At 38.4% G+C, this 18,847-nt stretch overlaps 1 protein-coding gene across 2 annotated transcripts in view; it reads right to left on the reverse strand.

Annotated features, from left to right (window-relative positions):
• LOC306859706 (utrophin-like) overlaps nt 1-18,847 on the reverse strand; it is a gene marked incomplete at its 3' end in the record, with an annotated part of 219,628 nt that overhangs the window by 6,793 nt on the left and 193,988 nt on the right. Inside the window, exons 69-73 of one of the 2 annotated variants that reach the window (XM_079400905.1) lie at nt 14,867-14,905; nt 14,528-14,593; nt 13,540-13,605; nt 3,403-3,627; nt 2,597-2,816 (exon numbers count right to left, since the gene is read on the reverse strand). In XM_079400905.1, coding sequence (XP_079257031.1) covers nt 2,597-2,816; nt 3,403-3,627; nt 13,540-13,605; nt 14,528-14,593; nt 14,867-14,905 — 616 coding nt within the window. The remainder of the gene's footprint in view (nt 1-2,596; nt 2,817-3,402; nt 3,628-13,539; nt 13,606-14,527; nt 14,594-14,866; nt 14,906-18,847) is intronic. The other variant, XM_079400906.1, reaches the window with a different exon arrangement.

Here is an 18,847-nt window from a genome sequence, read left to right on the forward strand (position 1 = left end):
CGTCATTACTGTTTCCTGTAGGTGAACGTAAGGTGGCCAGAAATGTCAGGCTGGAATGGCAGTCTTGTTTGCCTTCTTGGATATCGAGTTATATTGTGTTTATTTAGCTAAGAGCCTTTGACAAGACCATCTGGCTAAACCGTGGCCCAGTGCAGTGAGTCAGGCCCTCAGGAGACCCAATAAATTACTGTTACTCTAAATCAGGGCTCATTGGACGCCTGTGCTCGACGCTATTGGCAGCCGCTGGACTCACTGGCATTTCCCGTTAGACCATGAAGCCCATTGAAGGATGGAACAGTAGCAGTTTAAACAGTGAGGTAGCGGAGACAGGTGAGTGTTAGTCTCAGCTTCACACTCCAGGGACGGTTCAGGAACAGGCTTATGTATATTCAAAAAACAGGACTGCCTAAGAGGACAGTTCTTGGCCAGATAAGATGCTAGGCTTTAGTTCCAATAACCAAAAGGCTGCACAAGATTTGAGCTCTGTTCCAATAGAGCGCTGCGGGGGTGACATTTTTTGTTGGCCAACCTTGTGTTCACCATAGACCTTATTTCAGGCATTTAACCAAAAAAACCCATCAACTTTAGGATGATGTAACAGGAAGTGCTAAAACACTACCTTATTTCTGGGTTTTAGTGCTCATTCTTTCATCAATTTATACAGAACCAAGTGAACATGTTGTCTACTACCTACGCAGGAACTATCCTTTAAAGCAGGGATCAACTGAATCATTATATATTCTAGGATAATTACACAATAACATAATATTTTGTATATGTAACAGTTGTATTGTACATTACAAAAAAATAGTAATTTGATTAATTTCAACAAATTTACCATCAATACATGCGCTGCATATGTATGGTCTTTGGCTGCGTCCATTGCATCCGACATGTTTTTTGCTGACACGCCCCCAACTCGAAAACTCAGGCCCACTCGTAGTAACGACTTTGTGGTGGCATTGAAGTGCGTTCAAAATGTAAATACGATCAATCCAACATGACTTGAATGCACCATTAGCTCCCTAATCAAACACACCTGAACCATCTAAACATGGTCTTCAGGATTACTACAGTTCAGAGTTTTTTTCAGCGTTGGAGCTAAACTCTGTTGGCACTCTTAGACCAAAGTTGCTATCCCTGCTTTAAAGGGATAGTTCAGCCAAAAATGAAAATTACCTCATGATTTACTCACTCAAACTCACATTTTCGGCCGTTCATGCATACACCAATTTGGGGGCCTGAAAACGTGAACTTTTGAAAACGTGTTTCAAAGTGCAAAATACAGCATTTTTAATCATTTTCGCTGATTTGCGTGATAGGAGTAGAGAATGAGTATATTAATACATCCATAAACTAGGGCTGCTCGATTATGACAAAAATCATAATCACGATTATTTTGGTCAATATTGTAATCATGATTATTTAACACGATTATTAGTGGGCCATATTACCCCCCAAAAAATTGATGCAACTTTAAAGTATTAAGTTAACAGCCTACTATAGAAATTGAATAATCAAATGTAAAATAAAACAGCATAGTCTTCACTGTAAGAATTAAACTTCCTTTGTTTCTAATTAAAGCTACAAAAGACCTTCTGTGAAGAGCAGTGAGTGATTTTTGTCTTTGTCTTTTGTTGTTTGATTAATATTAAGCACACAGTCGGCAGCAGGAATATTAGCCCGCTGTCACTTTAAGAACTGCACGGATCCAATTTACTGTTACACGCATATTTTCAGTCTCATCTGTTTACATTCATTTATTACATAACCGACAAGGGTAACGTGAATAATCACTAAGTGCTGCATTTTGACGAATTTTTGCATGTATTTGACCATTAAGGCATACGTTCAGAATCAGCTAAAAGATGATTATATGTCCTTGCTCTGCCCCGTCTCTGAGCGCATACACAGATATCCTCCTGAGGAACAGCGGTTCTCTCACACTTTTAAAAACATTAATAAATCTAATCAACTTTAATAATTCAAACACGTTCCATTTTTCAAAAGTCACGTTACGCGATTTTACTGATTTACACGTGAAAATGGGCTTTTATGGAGGCGTGAAAGCGCACGACTGGAAAGGGGGCAGAATGGGGCGCAATAATCGTTTTATCTCGATTATTGTATTTTCATAATCGTTGGAGGCCGAAATCGAAATTGAATTTCGATTAATTGCACAGCCCTACCATAAACAATATATCTGCCATTTTTTATCTGGCCATAACTAATTATCTCAAGGCTGGAATACACTACATAAACTGAACAGATTTTAAAACACTAGGCATCATACACTTTGTAAATTGTTACAGAGGAAAAACTTGGCGTCATACACTAAACGACTTCAGAGCAACACACTAGCCATCCCATTTCAAGCCATCCCAAACACAACAAGCCTTGTTGCAAAAATCTATCAACCTGACGGCCCAAAATCTGCAGACTAGATCTGATTTTTTGTAACGAGTGTCTACTCCTCCAGACTGAAAATCAGGGCAAAAGTCATGTTGTGCATTTCAGCTTTTAGACGGCAGAATTGTGCTGCCTAGCATCTATTAAAATGCCATCTAGGTAGGCAGTTCACTAGCCAGTCTGATACCTGATGCAGCAGCTGGCGTAGTCGGTAGAGCTGCGATTCCAGCTGTTTGTTATGGTCCTCCAGTATCTGCATGCGTGCCTCCAGCCGTCCCTTGTGCTGTCGCAGGAGTTTAGCTTCAGCTAACAGGTCAGCTTCCTCAGGGGCCCCACTAACAGCTGTGGCCCCCGCGCCGGGCTGACTGTGTTGCTGGCGCAACTGTTCATACTCCCTATGCAGGGTCCTGGCCACAGACAGACAGAGAGAATGTTTATATGCCATATACTGCATAACACCGGCATTCTGGCTTTTTGTTTATTGTGAGCTTGAGTTATGACTGTTGGATGCTGTGCCGGGTTCTTTTATGTTCTGGCTTTGAAAGGCAATGAAGAAAAGTGAACCCAAAGGGACCTGCAGCCAAATTCAGCCTATTGTTAGAAGGCTACAGAACAGCCCACTGCCAAACACACACTAAACAGATGCAAATCATAACCAGACCAATTACGGTGAAGCTCTTGCATTGAATAATTGTAACCTTGACATTAATTATATTAAAAGTAAATCCATTATTTATTGTATGAATGGGAGAAATTGCAGTGTACAATGTGGCAGCTCTAGTCCGCCTTCTACACAAAACAGTTAATAGCCAATTGTTAAAGTCTGCGGTTAGAAGTTCTGGTTCCCATAAAATCAGAGACTCGTGCTTCATTCACACCAAGATTAATATTTGGTGCAATAAACATTTCAATATGAATGAACGGCTGTTTGAATGCATCTGACACAAACATTTGCATGAAATAAATAGTGCACATGAACTATTCGTAGCCTACCGCTGCTCCTCCTCCAGTCGCGCTATGATTCGCTCCAGCTCTCCTCGCTCCTCCCTCTCCACAGCCTGCAGAATCTGGGCGGGGCTCTGGAGCAGGTAGGAGGGGCTGTGAGTGTTATGGGCGGGGCTCCTGCTGATGTGGGCAGGGGTTTGGGGCTGGCTGAAGGATGAGCCCTCTCCTCCCAAAGTCTGACAGTACTGCAGGATTAAAGCATGTTCCTCGTCCCTATAAAGCAAGAGAGAGAAGAGGTTGGAAAAATTTGATTTCTACATTTTGCGACATAATTGCACAAAACCTGCCACCACGAGTTTCTATGATATTCTGGTCTCTAGATACATGATTTTTTTCCTGCCCGCTTTATCTACCAGGAGAATAACATTGTTATAGCCACCCGATGAGAGACGGTGTTGTTGTCAGATTACCTCATGTCTCATCCACTGATGAGAAAACAATATAGTATAAAGCACATAATGTTACAACAACAATGCTTTTCATTCTCGCTCGGGCTGCAACAGCGTAATGGACCGTGTTGATGACGTATCATGTCTGCGTGAACAGGGTGCGTGAAGGTATGCACATACATACGTTGACAGGCAGGTAAGACAGGCTATCATATCCCTCGGACCGACATTTTTTGACGCCTTCCACAAATGATAAAATACATATAAATTCATTTAAACCACTTAACTTAAGTGATTGCTATCAGAATGTGAAGAGACTTTTAACCAGCAAAACAAAAAAATGTTTTTGAACCAAATCACCTACCCTGTTTTAATGGGTTTTAAAAATATATTGAGTGATTTTTAAAAAATGAAATAATACTCTTAATATTAAACTAAAATCACCGGTAGGTGGCAGCAAGTCACTGTCTTAATGAGTGAATCATTCAGTCATTCTTTTAACTGATTTGTTCAAATGGCTGAATCATTTAGAAACAAAGCAAGTGACTGTCTTTGTAAGTGAGTCATTGAATCATCGACACTCGATATGTTAGAAACTGCGGATTTATTTAGCACGAAACCTCGCGAAATGAAAAAGAAAAAAACGAATTGAGAAAAGCAGACAATATTGAGTCAGAAATATAACACAATGTTAATGTCTTGTTTAATGACCTATTTATTTAAATCAACATTTGGGGTGCGTTATATGAGTTCATTTTTAATGCGTTAATTGTTCCATAAATAAATGCTCCAAATGAATGTGTTAAATCAACAGCATAGCAATAGCACATCTCTCCTCAACAAAACAAGGTATAATTCACATCTGCACTGTGAACGCTACAGGTTATGCACCAAAGTTTAATACTTTGAGTTAGGAATTTGAACAAACCCTGAATTCAAAGCACGAGCAATAGTCTTAGCAGGGCTTGTGGATCTGCTGCCGTCACAGCATGGAAATCGTAACAGACAGAAGCATAATTAAGATGTTCTTTTACGCCGCAGCGGGATCCAAACGCTGAGATTTAAAAAGCCGACAGGTGATAGTGAGTCTGACTGTGAAAACAGGAGAGAAGGTTTTAGATGTGTGCTGTCCAAACAGCTGTGCGCACAATGAGTCTCAGGTGTGTTCACACGCTCCCCGGAGTCTGAATCCAGCACTCATCTGGATGCACACACACAGACTAATCAGAGAGATTACATGGGCACTGCATCACAGGGTCTCCGCTAACAACCTGCCAACACCAGCAGATGCTGAATAAAGCAGCCAGACACTCTGCAGCACGGCTGGGACACAACAAACACAAGTGCATTTGCATTTCCTGAAGAAAAGCGGAGCGCTTGCAAGGCAGCAGAAGAATACAGTTAAAGCTTCAGCTGAGATGATACCATGACACAGGGGTCTAAAGCACACGGGACACACAAGCCACACTTCAAAATGTTTGAATTATATAACATCACATGGAAATATTAAAGTGTCATCTGCTATCAAATGTTGCAAGGATATATATAAATATATGTAATATATATATAAGAAAATACCAATAAAAGAATTACAATGGCATCATTACTTTCAATTACATTTTTTTATATATATATATAAAATGTCTGAGGAAAATCAGTGCAATGCTGTAAATACTGTAAAAGAGAGAAAAGGAGGACAGTGTTTGTGCGAAGTGCTGGTAAGAAACGGCCAGAGATAGAGAGGTGTGGAGAGATGAAAGAGGAGGCCAACGAAAGACAGAAATAAGTGTAGGTGTCATGTCTGTCTCCAGCAGCATCAGTCAAGAGTCTGAGTCCCAGCCGTCACATTCAATCTGAAACACCATCACAGGAGAAACTCCCCTGACGACTCCCGTCTCCTTCCCTTCATCTCGCTCTCTTTCACGTTCGGCAAACCCGTTTGCCTTGCTTTCAGGTTTGATCGCTTGAAAGTTTCTTTGGTTTCTTTATTGTAACACTCAGGGATATTTATTTGAAAAATAACAAACATACACAAATGCCGAAACTGCGTTTGACTGCTCGGCTCTCAAGGTTTCACAGCTTCATATTTCAGATACGTGTGTGTGTGTGAATCATGCGAAAATTAAAATGACAATTAAAAAGTATTTATGCATCAAAGAAGTATTCATTTATTTCTTAATATTTTTATTTTGATCTTTTGGGTGTTTAATGTGACTTGTTTCTTTGGTATGTCCTCATGCGTGAATGTACGGATGACCTTGTTCAGAGTAACTATTAGACAGCATATGGCGGTAATAAAGGAGAAAGAGTTTCAGTGTTTGTTCTCTAGTGTAGCATCAGTGCAGATTTGAGACACGGACCTCCCTCTGAGGAGGAAGGCCAGGCAACGGCTTATTAGCTCTGTAATTATCATACGCTTGTTCTGTGAAGGACACCCGCTGAGCACTGAACAAGTTCACAACGGTATAAAACAAGCTCTGAAGACTTTAATGATGTGTGCATGATGTGCCAAGCTCTTAAAGGGACATATCCTGCACTTCTGAAGCATTTCAAGTACGTTAATTTTCCACCCTCCCACGACTCTTCAGAATTAAACCAGCTGCCTAAATGTTACCGTACCTTTAAGGCTTCTCTATATATATGCAAATCAGGGTGGCTGAGTTCCTGAATAGCTGATAGGTGGGCGGGCACATGTTAATGAGCTCACTAATGCAATGTTTTCATTTATGGGGAGGAGCTCAGAGTTCAGAATTTTAGCATATATCTACATAATAGATATTTCAAATCATGTGATTATTTCAAAAGAGCAAGATCTTCCAAGATAGGAATGAGCTGGATGAAAATGGGAAGTGGAACAGGCTTTTGAAAAAAGTTCCCTTTTTAGCGTAATAGTGATACTTTCTTCAATAAACACCATTAATTAATATTCTCATGAACTCATATTGTTCACAGACAAACTCGAGCAACTTTTACTTGTTCATTTTATTGTTACTTCAGTGTTCTTCTTTCTTCTTATGAAACAAGTGTCTCTCTTTCAGGGATGTTCCTCTACTTTCATTTTCTTTCAGCTTTCCAATTCTCTACTTCCACTCGATAAATCTTTTGTCTTCGTTTTGCTTCTTCAAGGCTTTCCGACGCAGCTTTCTTACTTCACACAAAGAGTTTTTTTTCAGACAAAAACTGAACAATAAAAGAGACTAATTTAAGTCAATAAAAGCCGTCTAAAGAAGCGCTGCTCCCAGCAGGTCCATTAGCAAAACAGTCATAGAGAGAGAGCGTGACAGAGCCAGATTCACTGGCGGTCTCCTCGCTCGTTACTCACTCCACCTGTCCAGCTCTCACACAGCACCGAGCTGAGACCATTTCACAACTCAAATAGCGCTTCGCTACTGTGATGGAGCTGCAGCGGAGATCTGTGAAGCTCTCTCTCAGGACAGGCTCCAGACAAAACAATAACGAAACTGACTGCTACTACATAACCTGTCCACAAACAAGCAAATCACATCTTTCTTTACATGCTGGGGCCGGTTGCATAAACTGTTTAGACTAGTCTTAAAAAGTTAGTCATCTAATTTTTTTTCTTCAAGACTGGTCATAACTTTTTTAATTCAGTTATGAAAAGGTAGATTGGTATTATTTGTATTGGAAAAGTAAGACTTATTAGCCCTTTGCAACTGCTAGTTGGTCAAACTAGTTCTTAAGACACAGTCTTAACATGGTGGCTAAGTTTACGCAACTGGCCCCTGGCCTTAGTGGATTTCACAGGCCGTTTGAAGACAGAATGATGAGAATGTTAATAATTGACATTAATTGAAATATTTAATCTCTCAACAGTCATTTCAATATATATTAAGTTTAGAGTATGATGAATTTAGACTTAAGGTCAGTGATGTTACATTAGCAATACACTAAAAATAAAATTCATACATACACATAGCCATCTGCTAAGATCAACATGATTTTAGTTTTTTGAATAATTAAATTGTATTAAATTGTACGGGAAAAAAAAGACACGGTTAATGTCCAGATATCATAATGACAAGAAATACTTCAATGAAAGGATGACATTTTTAAAAACAAATTGAGCAGCTTGGCAAAATCTTTTATTATTACTTATTAAATTGTTTTATTTTTTTATATTATTAAAAATAAGCAGTGAAACTTGTTATAATATGAAAAATATTTGCCCTGCAGATCCTCAAGTCTCCTAAAATATCAGATAATTTGGACGTTTTATGAAAAGACAAGGTTAGTTCAGGTTGTAAAATGTAATATGAACCAAATGATTAATATTTATTTGTGTAAAAATTAAAACTAATTATAAAATATAAAAAAAACCTTTTTAAATAAGGATAAACTTTAAGAAAATGTTGTGACGTGGTTACACCACATGACATTTTTAGAGTCATTAAATGTTTACTTTAGAAAAAATTAAAACCATATGAAGCTAACATGAATGCAAACAATATTTCACAAATACACTTTAATGCACTGCATTCATACTCATATGTGATAAAATATTAGGTCACTTTATTTTAAGGTCCAGTTCTTTCTATTATTAATAGTTAGTGCGATTAAGTTTCGACACTGGGTAGGATTAGGGATCTAGAATAAGCTCATGCAGAATATACAGGTGCTAATAAACAGCCAATATGATAATAATAGGCATTCTTATAAGCAACTAGTTAAGAGCAAGAATTGGTCCCTATACTGAAGTGTAACCAAATATTTTAATTTGTCTTATAATTCCATAAACATATTGGGTCATCATACTTGAAATCCCCAATCTGCATGACTCAAATGAACAGGTTTTGGCAAATGAAGTGAAGTGAACTGCTCAGTATGTAGACAGCAGTGAATTATAGTGGAGCTCCAGAGAAAAGTTCAGTCTGAAATATAACTGTCTGGATGGCTGGACCCAAGAGGAGAATGCTCTCCTCCGAAAGCTCAAAACAGGAACTCAGGTTTGAAGCAAGTGGAGAAACCTTGTATTTGTACTATTATGCTGGAACGAGGAGAGACAGATCTGGAAAGCGTTCAATCAGAGCGCTGAAGAACAAGACGCTGACAGAAAACCACATCACTGCCTAAATCTCCCACAGGACCCGGGAGAGAGCGGAAAGAGAGGCACAAATATGAGACAAAGCGATCGCACGCTCCCCTTCTCTCGGTGCAGATGAGATTTCACATCAGGCAGCTGCTGTATTTGGCCCCGGGGCTGAGATGAGACGAGAGGAGAGGGGTAAAAGAGACATCCCGCTTGTGTCTGTGATTCTGCATGGGCTGCATTGATCAGCAGGAGTGTAAACAGAGTTCATAAGCTCAAAACCCCAGAGCTGGCAGGAAAGGGAAATGAGAAAGCTAACGTGAGCGTGCATGCATACAAACAAAGAGAAGACCATACTGAATGAGAAAGAAACCTCAGAGCCGTGGCTTAGTGGTTAGTGCATGCAACCCAGACATGTTGAGCTGTGGTGCTTGTTTTGGAAATGCAGCGTCAAATCGAACATTTGTCCCAATTCTGGACGCATTTGGCACACGTCAGTGGTGATCATGCAGGAAATGCAGGTTTTAATACGGCATGCGACGTGTCCCAGTCAAGTCCCATCTATCCTTCAATTACTTCATGTTAGGCTCTACTTTACTTTCGGACAAAATCAGGCAAACTTTATTCCCCCAAAAGCCATGAGCAGTTCAAGTTTTAATGAATCACTTTATTGTCATATTTACAGGAATTTACAGGAATCCTGCAAAATGTAAACATTTTAAAATAAAAAGTTACTAAAATAAAATATTTGATGAAACATTTACTTAAACTAGAGCAGGTTAAAAATGATGCCTTGGAAATGAATAAAATAAAATAGGCAATGAATAAAGTAAGTTTAAGTACTAAAATTACAACAACAGAAACTAAAATAGAAATAAAGCTAAATAGCAACATTAATTAAAAAATTTACAAATTAAAAAAATATATATTTTTTTAAAATAAACCCACATAACAAAATTACTGAAACTTAAAAAAATCTTAAATACAAAAATAGAAAAAACAAATCTGTGTAGATTTCTACATCTGTGATTTTGCTGGAAAGAGAGGGAAGGCTTAAAAGTAAAAACAATTATAATACAATTTTTTATTTTTTTTTAGCTGGATCAGGTGGAAGCGGGACTGAAAAATATTCTAGTTGGAGCCATGGTGTAGTGTTTGACAGATGTGTAGCTTAAAATCCAGCTTGCAACAAGTCTTGATCCCATTCCCATTCTTTTGTAACAGTTTGCACAAATGTTAAAGACATGTTGAGCATTGGTGCTCATGTGGAACATACAGGTTCGAGGTTGGACCTTTAATGTTTCCTGATCCCATACCTCCTCCTAACATCCCGTCACTCTCTACTATAGCCATTAACTAAAAAAATGCTCCCAAAAAAATCTGTTTGAATCCAGCCCAGATCTCATTCCCTCTGTCTTTCCATGATAACTACCTGTCAAGCTCTAGAATAGAATAGAAATGAGGCAGAAGCCCCAAAATTAAAAAAAAGAAAACAGAGTGAGTGGATTTTAATGGCATTTTCGAGTGGGAAATCTTCCCTCCTGCACTCAATTAAACTCAACCGATAATGCCATTACACAGCAATCCATCACAAACATTGTAATGAGAACACACTAAATTCTCTCTCTACATCTCAAACACACACGAGCAAATATATGATGCTGAAGAGTGTGCTAATGCATTAGGTACAGAGATAAACAAGGTGTTAGCGGGACAGCAGGAGGAATGGAATTAGTTCCATCTACTTAGAGCGAGCCGAAGAAAGACAGAAAGAGAGATGGGTGAGAGAAAGAGACAGCAGAAGTAATTTGATTTATGAGGGATATTAATAAGATTATATTTTAACCCCACTTTACAAACCCTCCGCAAACAGAAACACAGCACCACTGTCACAAATGCTTCTCATTGTTTCTGTCCTGGTAAAACTGACCATCATCTGACAATCTTCATTAACATCAGCGCTGACATACTGATGCAACAGTGTGCAACCACACACACACACACACACACACACGCGCTCTCCATGGTAAACGCTCTCCGACACGCCAAATCTCCAGGTAGTGTTTGAGGAAGAGGACGATTGCTCATTAGAAGTCAGAACGTTCCTCATCAGCTTTGAACAATAATCGCTCTCATTAAATGACTGTGTGTGTGAGACTGTGTGTGTGTGTGTGTGTGTGTGTGTTGGTTTACTTGGTTACACTTTGGGTTCAAATTTGTCCACAGAAGTGAGCTAAATCTGACAAAATGTTTCTTAGGGAACATCTCGAGGCTAAAATTAACGCATGCATACGATATATCGGTATCATACTGAATATTGGCTGATATAATAGATTTCTAAATTTAATTGTATTGGTAAATGCTTTAGTCGGAAAAAAAAATAAAAAAAAATAAACTGTTACCAAAATGTTGGTGCTTCACTACTTTTGCATTTAGAATAAATTCTAAATAATTAAATTAATTAATTCTGTTACCAAACTTTCGGTGCATCACTACTAAATTTAATTCTAACACACAAGTTTAATCTTTAAAAACTTTAAACACACAAATAATTTAATGTAATAATACCTTTAGAAAATCTCAAAATGAAAATCTAATTTTTCATTCTGTACATTATATTGCTACGATGCCTAAATTAATGAATTTTTAGCTTTTTTTAAATAACATTTTAGTTTTTTGAGTCCTATTTTTTTTATTTACTAACTATATATTTTATTTGATTTTATTTATCATTTATTGGTTTATCAGCATAACATGAAAATAATTACGGCACAAAACTTTAATGTCATCAAGCAGAAAGAGCTGTTATTGCGTTGTACAATTAAAATTATTTTCATTAATTGAAATAAAGCTGAAATAAAATCAAATATAGAATAAGTTTACAGTTAAAATACCAAAAATGACTAAAACTAACACTGAAATAAAAATAGAAATATTGAAAGAAAATGAATAAAAATGACAAAGCGCATAAATGAAATTACTAAAACCAAAGCTAAAATGAAATACTGAAATAAAAATAATATTAATAATGTAGTATATAAATAATGCTGAATTAACAACGATTCCTAGTAAAATGAAAAGTTTTTAGCTTTGTTTAATCTGTAGTTATTATAATATTTATGTATTTATCAGTCTATAACATGACCAAATGTGTGTGTGGTTGTGAGTGTGACTGTTTGCTCGTTAGCTGTGTGCTTCATAAAAGCTGACAGTGTGTGTGTGTCGTCATTCGCTCGAGTTCAGAGCTGCATCCTACACCGCCTCTGTCCCTGCATTGATGCTGCTGGTAATAAGATCCTTTCCAGCTGTCTTACGAAGAGATGGGATGTCACAGGCATCATGAACCCGTGTGTAGATACAGTACATGAGATTGTGTGTTTGTATCTGCTCCTGGAGCTTCATTTCTTTGATAAAGATCCGCAGCGCATCTGATTCCTCTCACTGCTGCCCTCCGTCCATCTTTCTATTCATGTCTTTTATCAGCAGAGCTCAAGACATATTCAAACACTCACTCATTCAACTCAGAACTCCCCCACGGTCCACCAAGATCACGTGTTAAAACTAAACTGCAAAAATGGCTTATTCAGAAATCACAATCTTTTAATAAGCAACACATTTCTGAAAAAAACCTCTTGTGAATGTCTATCTTAAACCACACGTTGTCTGAGTGAGTGATATTTTGCCTATAATCTTTATGACTGATTTATCATTGTATTATTGTATCTAGTGTTTTTATCTCCATTTGATGTAGACTACAAACTCAGATACATTTAGATACAGCAACCAATCATAACAGAGGTCATTTACATATAAACGTCTGGTCAGACTTTAAGGACCAATTCTCACTATTAAAGACCTTAAGGATCTGATTCAGACTCCACCGGCACCAAAGCAAATAAGAAACATGGCAGCATGCATTTATACTGCATCTTTACTGGTCAGTCAGACTGAAGGAGGAAGTTGCTGAGTTTACACAATCCACACAACCACTTGGAATACCTTAGAAATCACATATCGTGCTTGCAACCATTCGTCTATCAATTTATCGAACTTTTACCTTCAAACTTCAAGCTTGTAAATCATTTTCAACAATTTACCGATCACAATTTTTATTGTTGAACTTACATTTGCCATTTTAAATGAGCTTATTTTAAATTAATAACCCTGTCAGAATTAATCTAAATGTATAATAAATTATTTGAATAAAATAAAATACGATAAATTAAAATATTTACAATTAACGGAACTATTTTTAAACGATTTAAGAATTTTGACAGATAAATTCTTATCTGAACATCCTAACTTTGAAGGTGCTCAAAACATTACTACAATTATACGGCTTTGTTCACACATACTCTAAAATAAAACAGTGTCTTAAAGCGATAATTCAGCCGAAAATGAAAATCCCGACATCATTTACTCACCCTCAAGGTCTCTGTTGAGCACATCTTCGTAACAATTGTTGGTAGCCATTGGCTTCTACGATATTGAATAATACCATGGAAGTCAATGGCTACCATCAACTGTTTGGTTACCAATATTATCTCGTTTTGTGTAAATTATGACAGAAATTGAATTTTTTGGGTGAAGTATCCCTTTAAGCTAATTCACCAGAATTTCACCAATGTATTCAGTTCAAGAATGGCCCCTAAATTTACAGAAAAGACAGTAAAGAGTTTATAGACTCACATGCTTCCGGTGGCCGAGCTGCTGTCGGTGGGCAGAGAGCCATTGGATTGCTCCATCTGTGCCAATCTGAGCGGACAGAGACCCAGATCAATATGACAGTATCACACTGTTTATTAGCATTAAAAGAACGCAGCATATGGATTTGTGTACCTCTGAGGCTCGACTATGACCAAGCATGTTTATTCATGTGTTGGGTGATGAATGAGAATATAAAACTATAAAAATATCAATTCAAAGTATGAGTTCTGGTCTGGCTAATAGGGTTGGACACCAGCAATCCAAGCTCAATACTGAATAACTCTGCATCGTAGATAGTGCTAATGTAAGGAGCTTTACTTTCACACACACTCAGGACTGAAGACTCGTCCCGATGGATTACCGTCTCATTGAGTTCCTATAATGGGATTGAGGCTTCAGTCGTAGTCTATATTCACAATCCTATAATAACTGCCTGTGTGTGTGTGATAGTGACATTGAGAGAAACTAGCTGACGATGAAAATCCATTTTCGAGTCTTTACGGGTAGAAGGTCAGCGCTGGAGGCAATTGGTGCATTTGTGCATACATAGAACGTTTTTTTCTCTTTGAGCAGGTGTAAATTGAATTGATACGCGCCTAATATACAGTATGCGGCAGCAGATTAAATTGGCTTTGGCAGAGAGTCAGAGGTCTAAGAGAGCATGTGTGTGTTTATACTGCTCATCTGTCACCGCTTTCATTTGTGTTGTGATGTATTATGACAACGTGAGGGCAGCTGATCTTATGATACGGTTACAGCACTGAATACTGTAAATACTAACTAATGAAGACAGAGAATGTGAAATTATTCAGAAATTACAGAATTTACTAATACTTTAGTCATTCTCATGCAAGATGCATGCAATTAATTTGATAATTCCTTTGACATTACGTGACTGACAGCCCCAGTTTTTACTAGTCAGACATCTGTAATAGTGTTTGTGTCCTGTAATGTCGGCAGTGAGATATACCTGCTGGCGTATTGCCCTATCCGTGAGTGTGTGTCATCATGAGAGAGTTGTGGCGATGGAGAAAGCCTGAAAACATAAACACACACATAAACAAAAGCACACTCCAAAAATAATCAACGACAAATACGACTCTAAACATGAAATGTGTCTGATGATCTACAGTGAAGGCCAAGTGTTATTGGGATGGACGAACTGAGGAAGAAGGTTAGACGAAAAATAAAAAACAAAAAGAGAGGTGGGGAGGGGCGTGCAGGTGGATTCCGTGCATTGATGTGAGAGGCATGCTGTGCTGAGGAAGACGAGGAGGAGGAGGACTGAGGGTTGACTGTTGATACTCACTCATACTGCTCCGGACACATGCTGATGAGAGTGACCGGACTGCAAGAGGGAGAAAGAAAAACAAAACCAGGGGAAAGGACGGGGAGTGGGGGGAAGGGAAGGAACAGATTGTTTTTAGGGTCAGAGGTCACACAATGTGGAGGTCAGATCCACACACAAGGATGTGGACGTGTTCTGGCTGATATACTCCTCCAGTACTGTAGGGGGCAGTGCAGAATACTGAGAAACTCTGGATTTATTGAATGATTGACAAATGATTTCCTAAGTGTGATTTTGCCATTATTTACTGACTGTCATGTCATACTAAATCTGAATGGCTATTTCTTCTGTGGAACAACAAAAAAAAGATATTTCAAAGAATGCTCAAGCTGCTCTTCTCTACATACTGAGGAAACGTTTACATGACAACAATGTATTAAAAACTAAAAAATTTGTTTGTTTTTTTGCATATAGACAACAACATTGTCAAAACAATTTCCATTCACACGGATCCGGGAAAATGACTTAAAACGCTGTATTATGCATGCCAGGCCAGGAGTTGGCAATCTCACATTATAAAGAAAAACTATGCTAACCCGTGATACACATGCACATTTTGACAACTTTGTGCTTTTGTAGTTAATATGGAGACGATAACAGTATTGTTTTCTTTTTCAATATTCTTTTCGTTGTTTGGAAAAGAGCTGCATGAACATTCTGCTAAAGGCCTACTTTTGACCTCTACATAAAAAAAAGTAATGTGGGTTAAAACAACATGAGGGTGAGTAAACGATGAATTTTCATTTTTCACTATCGGCTTTAATAAAGCAACTTGAGCGTGTTATTTGCATTTATTTTACACGCACAGAGCAACATTCAGCCTCAAAACTAGGCGGATCAGATCTCCAAACCAATCTTTAATTTATTTTCATTCCATTCCAGTGTCTTATCAAGTGAAAACTTGCTGTTAATCGCATATAGCGCAAAGCGCAAAAGATCAAACGCTCCGCTCCGACTCGACAGGGACAAGTTTAATCTGCTGGAGAACCCTAGTGAACTTCAGTGTCTCTTGGAGATGATGAAAACCGTCATCTTTTTCTTTTAAAGGAAACCATATAGCAGATGAGACGATAATTGCAAGCTGAGATGTTCAAGGTTAGATCGCTTCATGTTTGTCTTTTTTGCGAAAGCAGGGGCATTCCCATCGGTCACACTACAGGACTGAGGCATTTTAGTCTTTCTCTCAGCTGATGTAGCGTCAGAGGGTGATGTGAGATCTAGGATGAGACCCTCAGAAGACAGAGAGTGACTTACAAGGACTTTCATTTACGGAGGAAGGTCAGCAAAGGCAGGAAAAGAGTTTTTCTTTTTAATAATGTTTAAAAGTAGTTTGAAAGAGCAAAAGTCAAGATGAAACGGCTTTCAGAGCTCATTTAACTTCTGTAATGTGACGCTCTGAGAGCGAAACTTTTATCCATCAGGAATTGAGTGGATTAAGAACGGCAAGATTTTAGTAAGGCTTTATTAACAGCAGCTTAAAAGATTATTTGGCTGTTGGTTAAAGTCAACATGAAATGAAAATGCATGCTATTGATCTTACTGTATGGTATGGGGTGGTGATGGCGCAGTGGATAAGACACATTCCTTTGGTGTGAGAGACCCGGGTTCGAATCCACTGTGAGCCACCAATGTGTCCCTGAGCAAGACACTTAACCCCTAGTTGCTCCAGAGGCGTGCGACCTCTGACATATATAGCAATTGTAAGTCGCTTTGGATAAAAGCGTCAGCTAAATGAATAAATGTAATGTACTGAATGGTTAAAATTAATGAATAGGTTTATATATTTATTATTATTTAATTTTTTTGGACATCCAGAGAAACGACAGACTTCTCTCTGGTGATATATGCTGGACGTCTCTAATCATTTAGTTTAAAATACAATTGACTGCATCAGATTCATTTTTGAGAGCCATGCCCACATCTCAACATCCAATCAACAGCTGATGCACAGAACCAAGTCCTGCCTTACATTTCGCTCCTTTTTTCAGCTCAGTACCTCACAATATGAAAGAAAAGATCCATCCCTCCTTCCATTACATCGTGACTTTATAGCTAGTAACCAGGACAGGAGGAAACTTGTTTCCGTTTTTACATTTTGATGAAAGATGAAGGCGGCTAACGTTTTCTTTTTTCTAAGGAATAATGTGCGCTGATAAGGGATGGTAAGATTCGCATTGATGCATCAGCATAAAAGTTAACGATGCAATGCATCGATTTAAAAAAGTGTGCATTGGATACAAGTTGGCATTTGTATCGCGATGCATCATTTATAAACAGTTGCATTGGTAAAAAACTATTTATTTCTATATTATTATTAGCATGTGTGTTATACTTTTATTATTTTGAAAGCGGGGCATATCGCATAAGATGCACATCCCTAGCGCTGATGATTTGTTTGAATACGAAAGTGTATTAAAGTGCCCCTATTATGCCTTTAAGGTTGCTAATATTGTTTTATGAGTCTCCTAAAACAGGTTTACATGCATCCAAGTTCAAAAAACACTAGTTTTCTCAAAAAATAGCTTTAATTTTACCCCATTTCTAAATGATTCCTAAACGACTCATGCGACGCAGTTCAAAGAATCAGTCTCTCTAAACCCCTCCTTTCTGTGAGCCCTCGCTGCTGTGATTGGTCAGATGGCACAGTCCTTTTGTGATTGGTCTACCGCGTACAGTGCAAATAACAGCCCATGGGCGGACATTATGCAAATGTGTTACTTTGTGACGTACATCCGTAACAGAATAAGATTCAAATTCCTAACGACTCGTTTAGGTGATTGTGAGCCGAATGTTTTTTTTTTTGATAGACAATAACTTTATATATCATGCACTTTCGGCTTCACAACTTTGCAGAAAGTTAATGTTCACATACTGCTACATGACACACTGCATGAAAGGTAATATTCAAAAAAGGCATAATAAGGGCACTTTAAGATCATAAAAGACAGTGTATTATGATTTCATGTTGACTTTCAGTTCAGTTGAAGAGGGAGAAATATGAGCCGTGTCAAAGACAACATGCTCCAGTTATCTGAGCTGTTAAATGGCTGGTTTGGTGTATCACAATGTACAGAGCGCTGGACTCAAAGTAACGAGGTATTCTGTAAATTAGTGCTGACAGAGTCAACAAACACGGGCTCGCTAATAAAAATCGGTCAATATCCCCCGGCGCTTCAGAATTTCAAGAAAACCAAACACTGTGCGGTTTCATTTCGCTTTTAGAAAGCGCTCTGAATATATTTCAAGAACAGTCATCAGTCTTTGTTAAATCTGACACGTGGCGATGGAGTTTACTCATGCTGGTGCACACCTGAGCACGTCTGTTCAGAAACCTGAAAATCAAACGTTACATAAAACGGTCTGCTATCACCGACGCTCAGATCGGCTGAACGTCAAGCTAACGTGGAACGACAGGAAGCCTGTGCAGCGCGAGCAGTCATTTCGGATTTACAATCAGCACCAACTGAAGAAATAGGTCATCTGCAGTTCCCTGTCACAGCAGAGACTTCTTTCTGACACAAAATGGTCCCACTGGAAAACCAGAAGAGCCTTAATCAACGGTAGTATGGAGATAAGGCTGAAGTGGAAACTGCATAACTCTATTTTCTTGAATTGGCCGCACTTGGGTTCCAAAAACACTGAACTGCCTGGGGCGGCATTTTGAGACATCATACGGTAGGCACGTTCCCAACACGGAGGCACAAGACAGGCTGCTGATTGCGCTGCCTTCCAAGATGCCTTCTTTTGTTCAAATTCTAAGCTGGCATTGCATGCATCTTTAGCGGAAAATGTATTGCGACAAATTCGTTGGAAAAAAATCCATGCAATTTGGCAGGCAAAATGAGAGAAATGAGCCCTTGTCACATTCCCAGGGTTCTCAGCAGCAGAAGTCATCATAGTCGGGTAAATGTCTATTGTGGTGAGAGGAAACTACAACAAATA

Source organism: Barbus barbus (genome assembly GCF_936440315.1).
Source record: "Barbus barbus genome assembly, chromosome: 40".
Taxonomy (NCBI): Eukaryota; Metazoa; Chordata; class Actinopteri; order Cypriniformes; family Cyprinidae; genus Barbus; species Barbus barbus.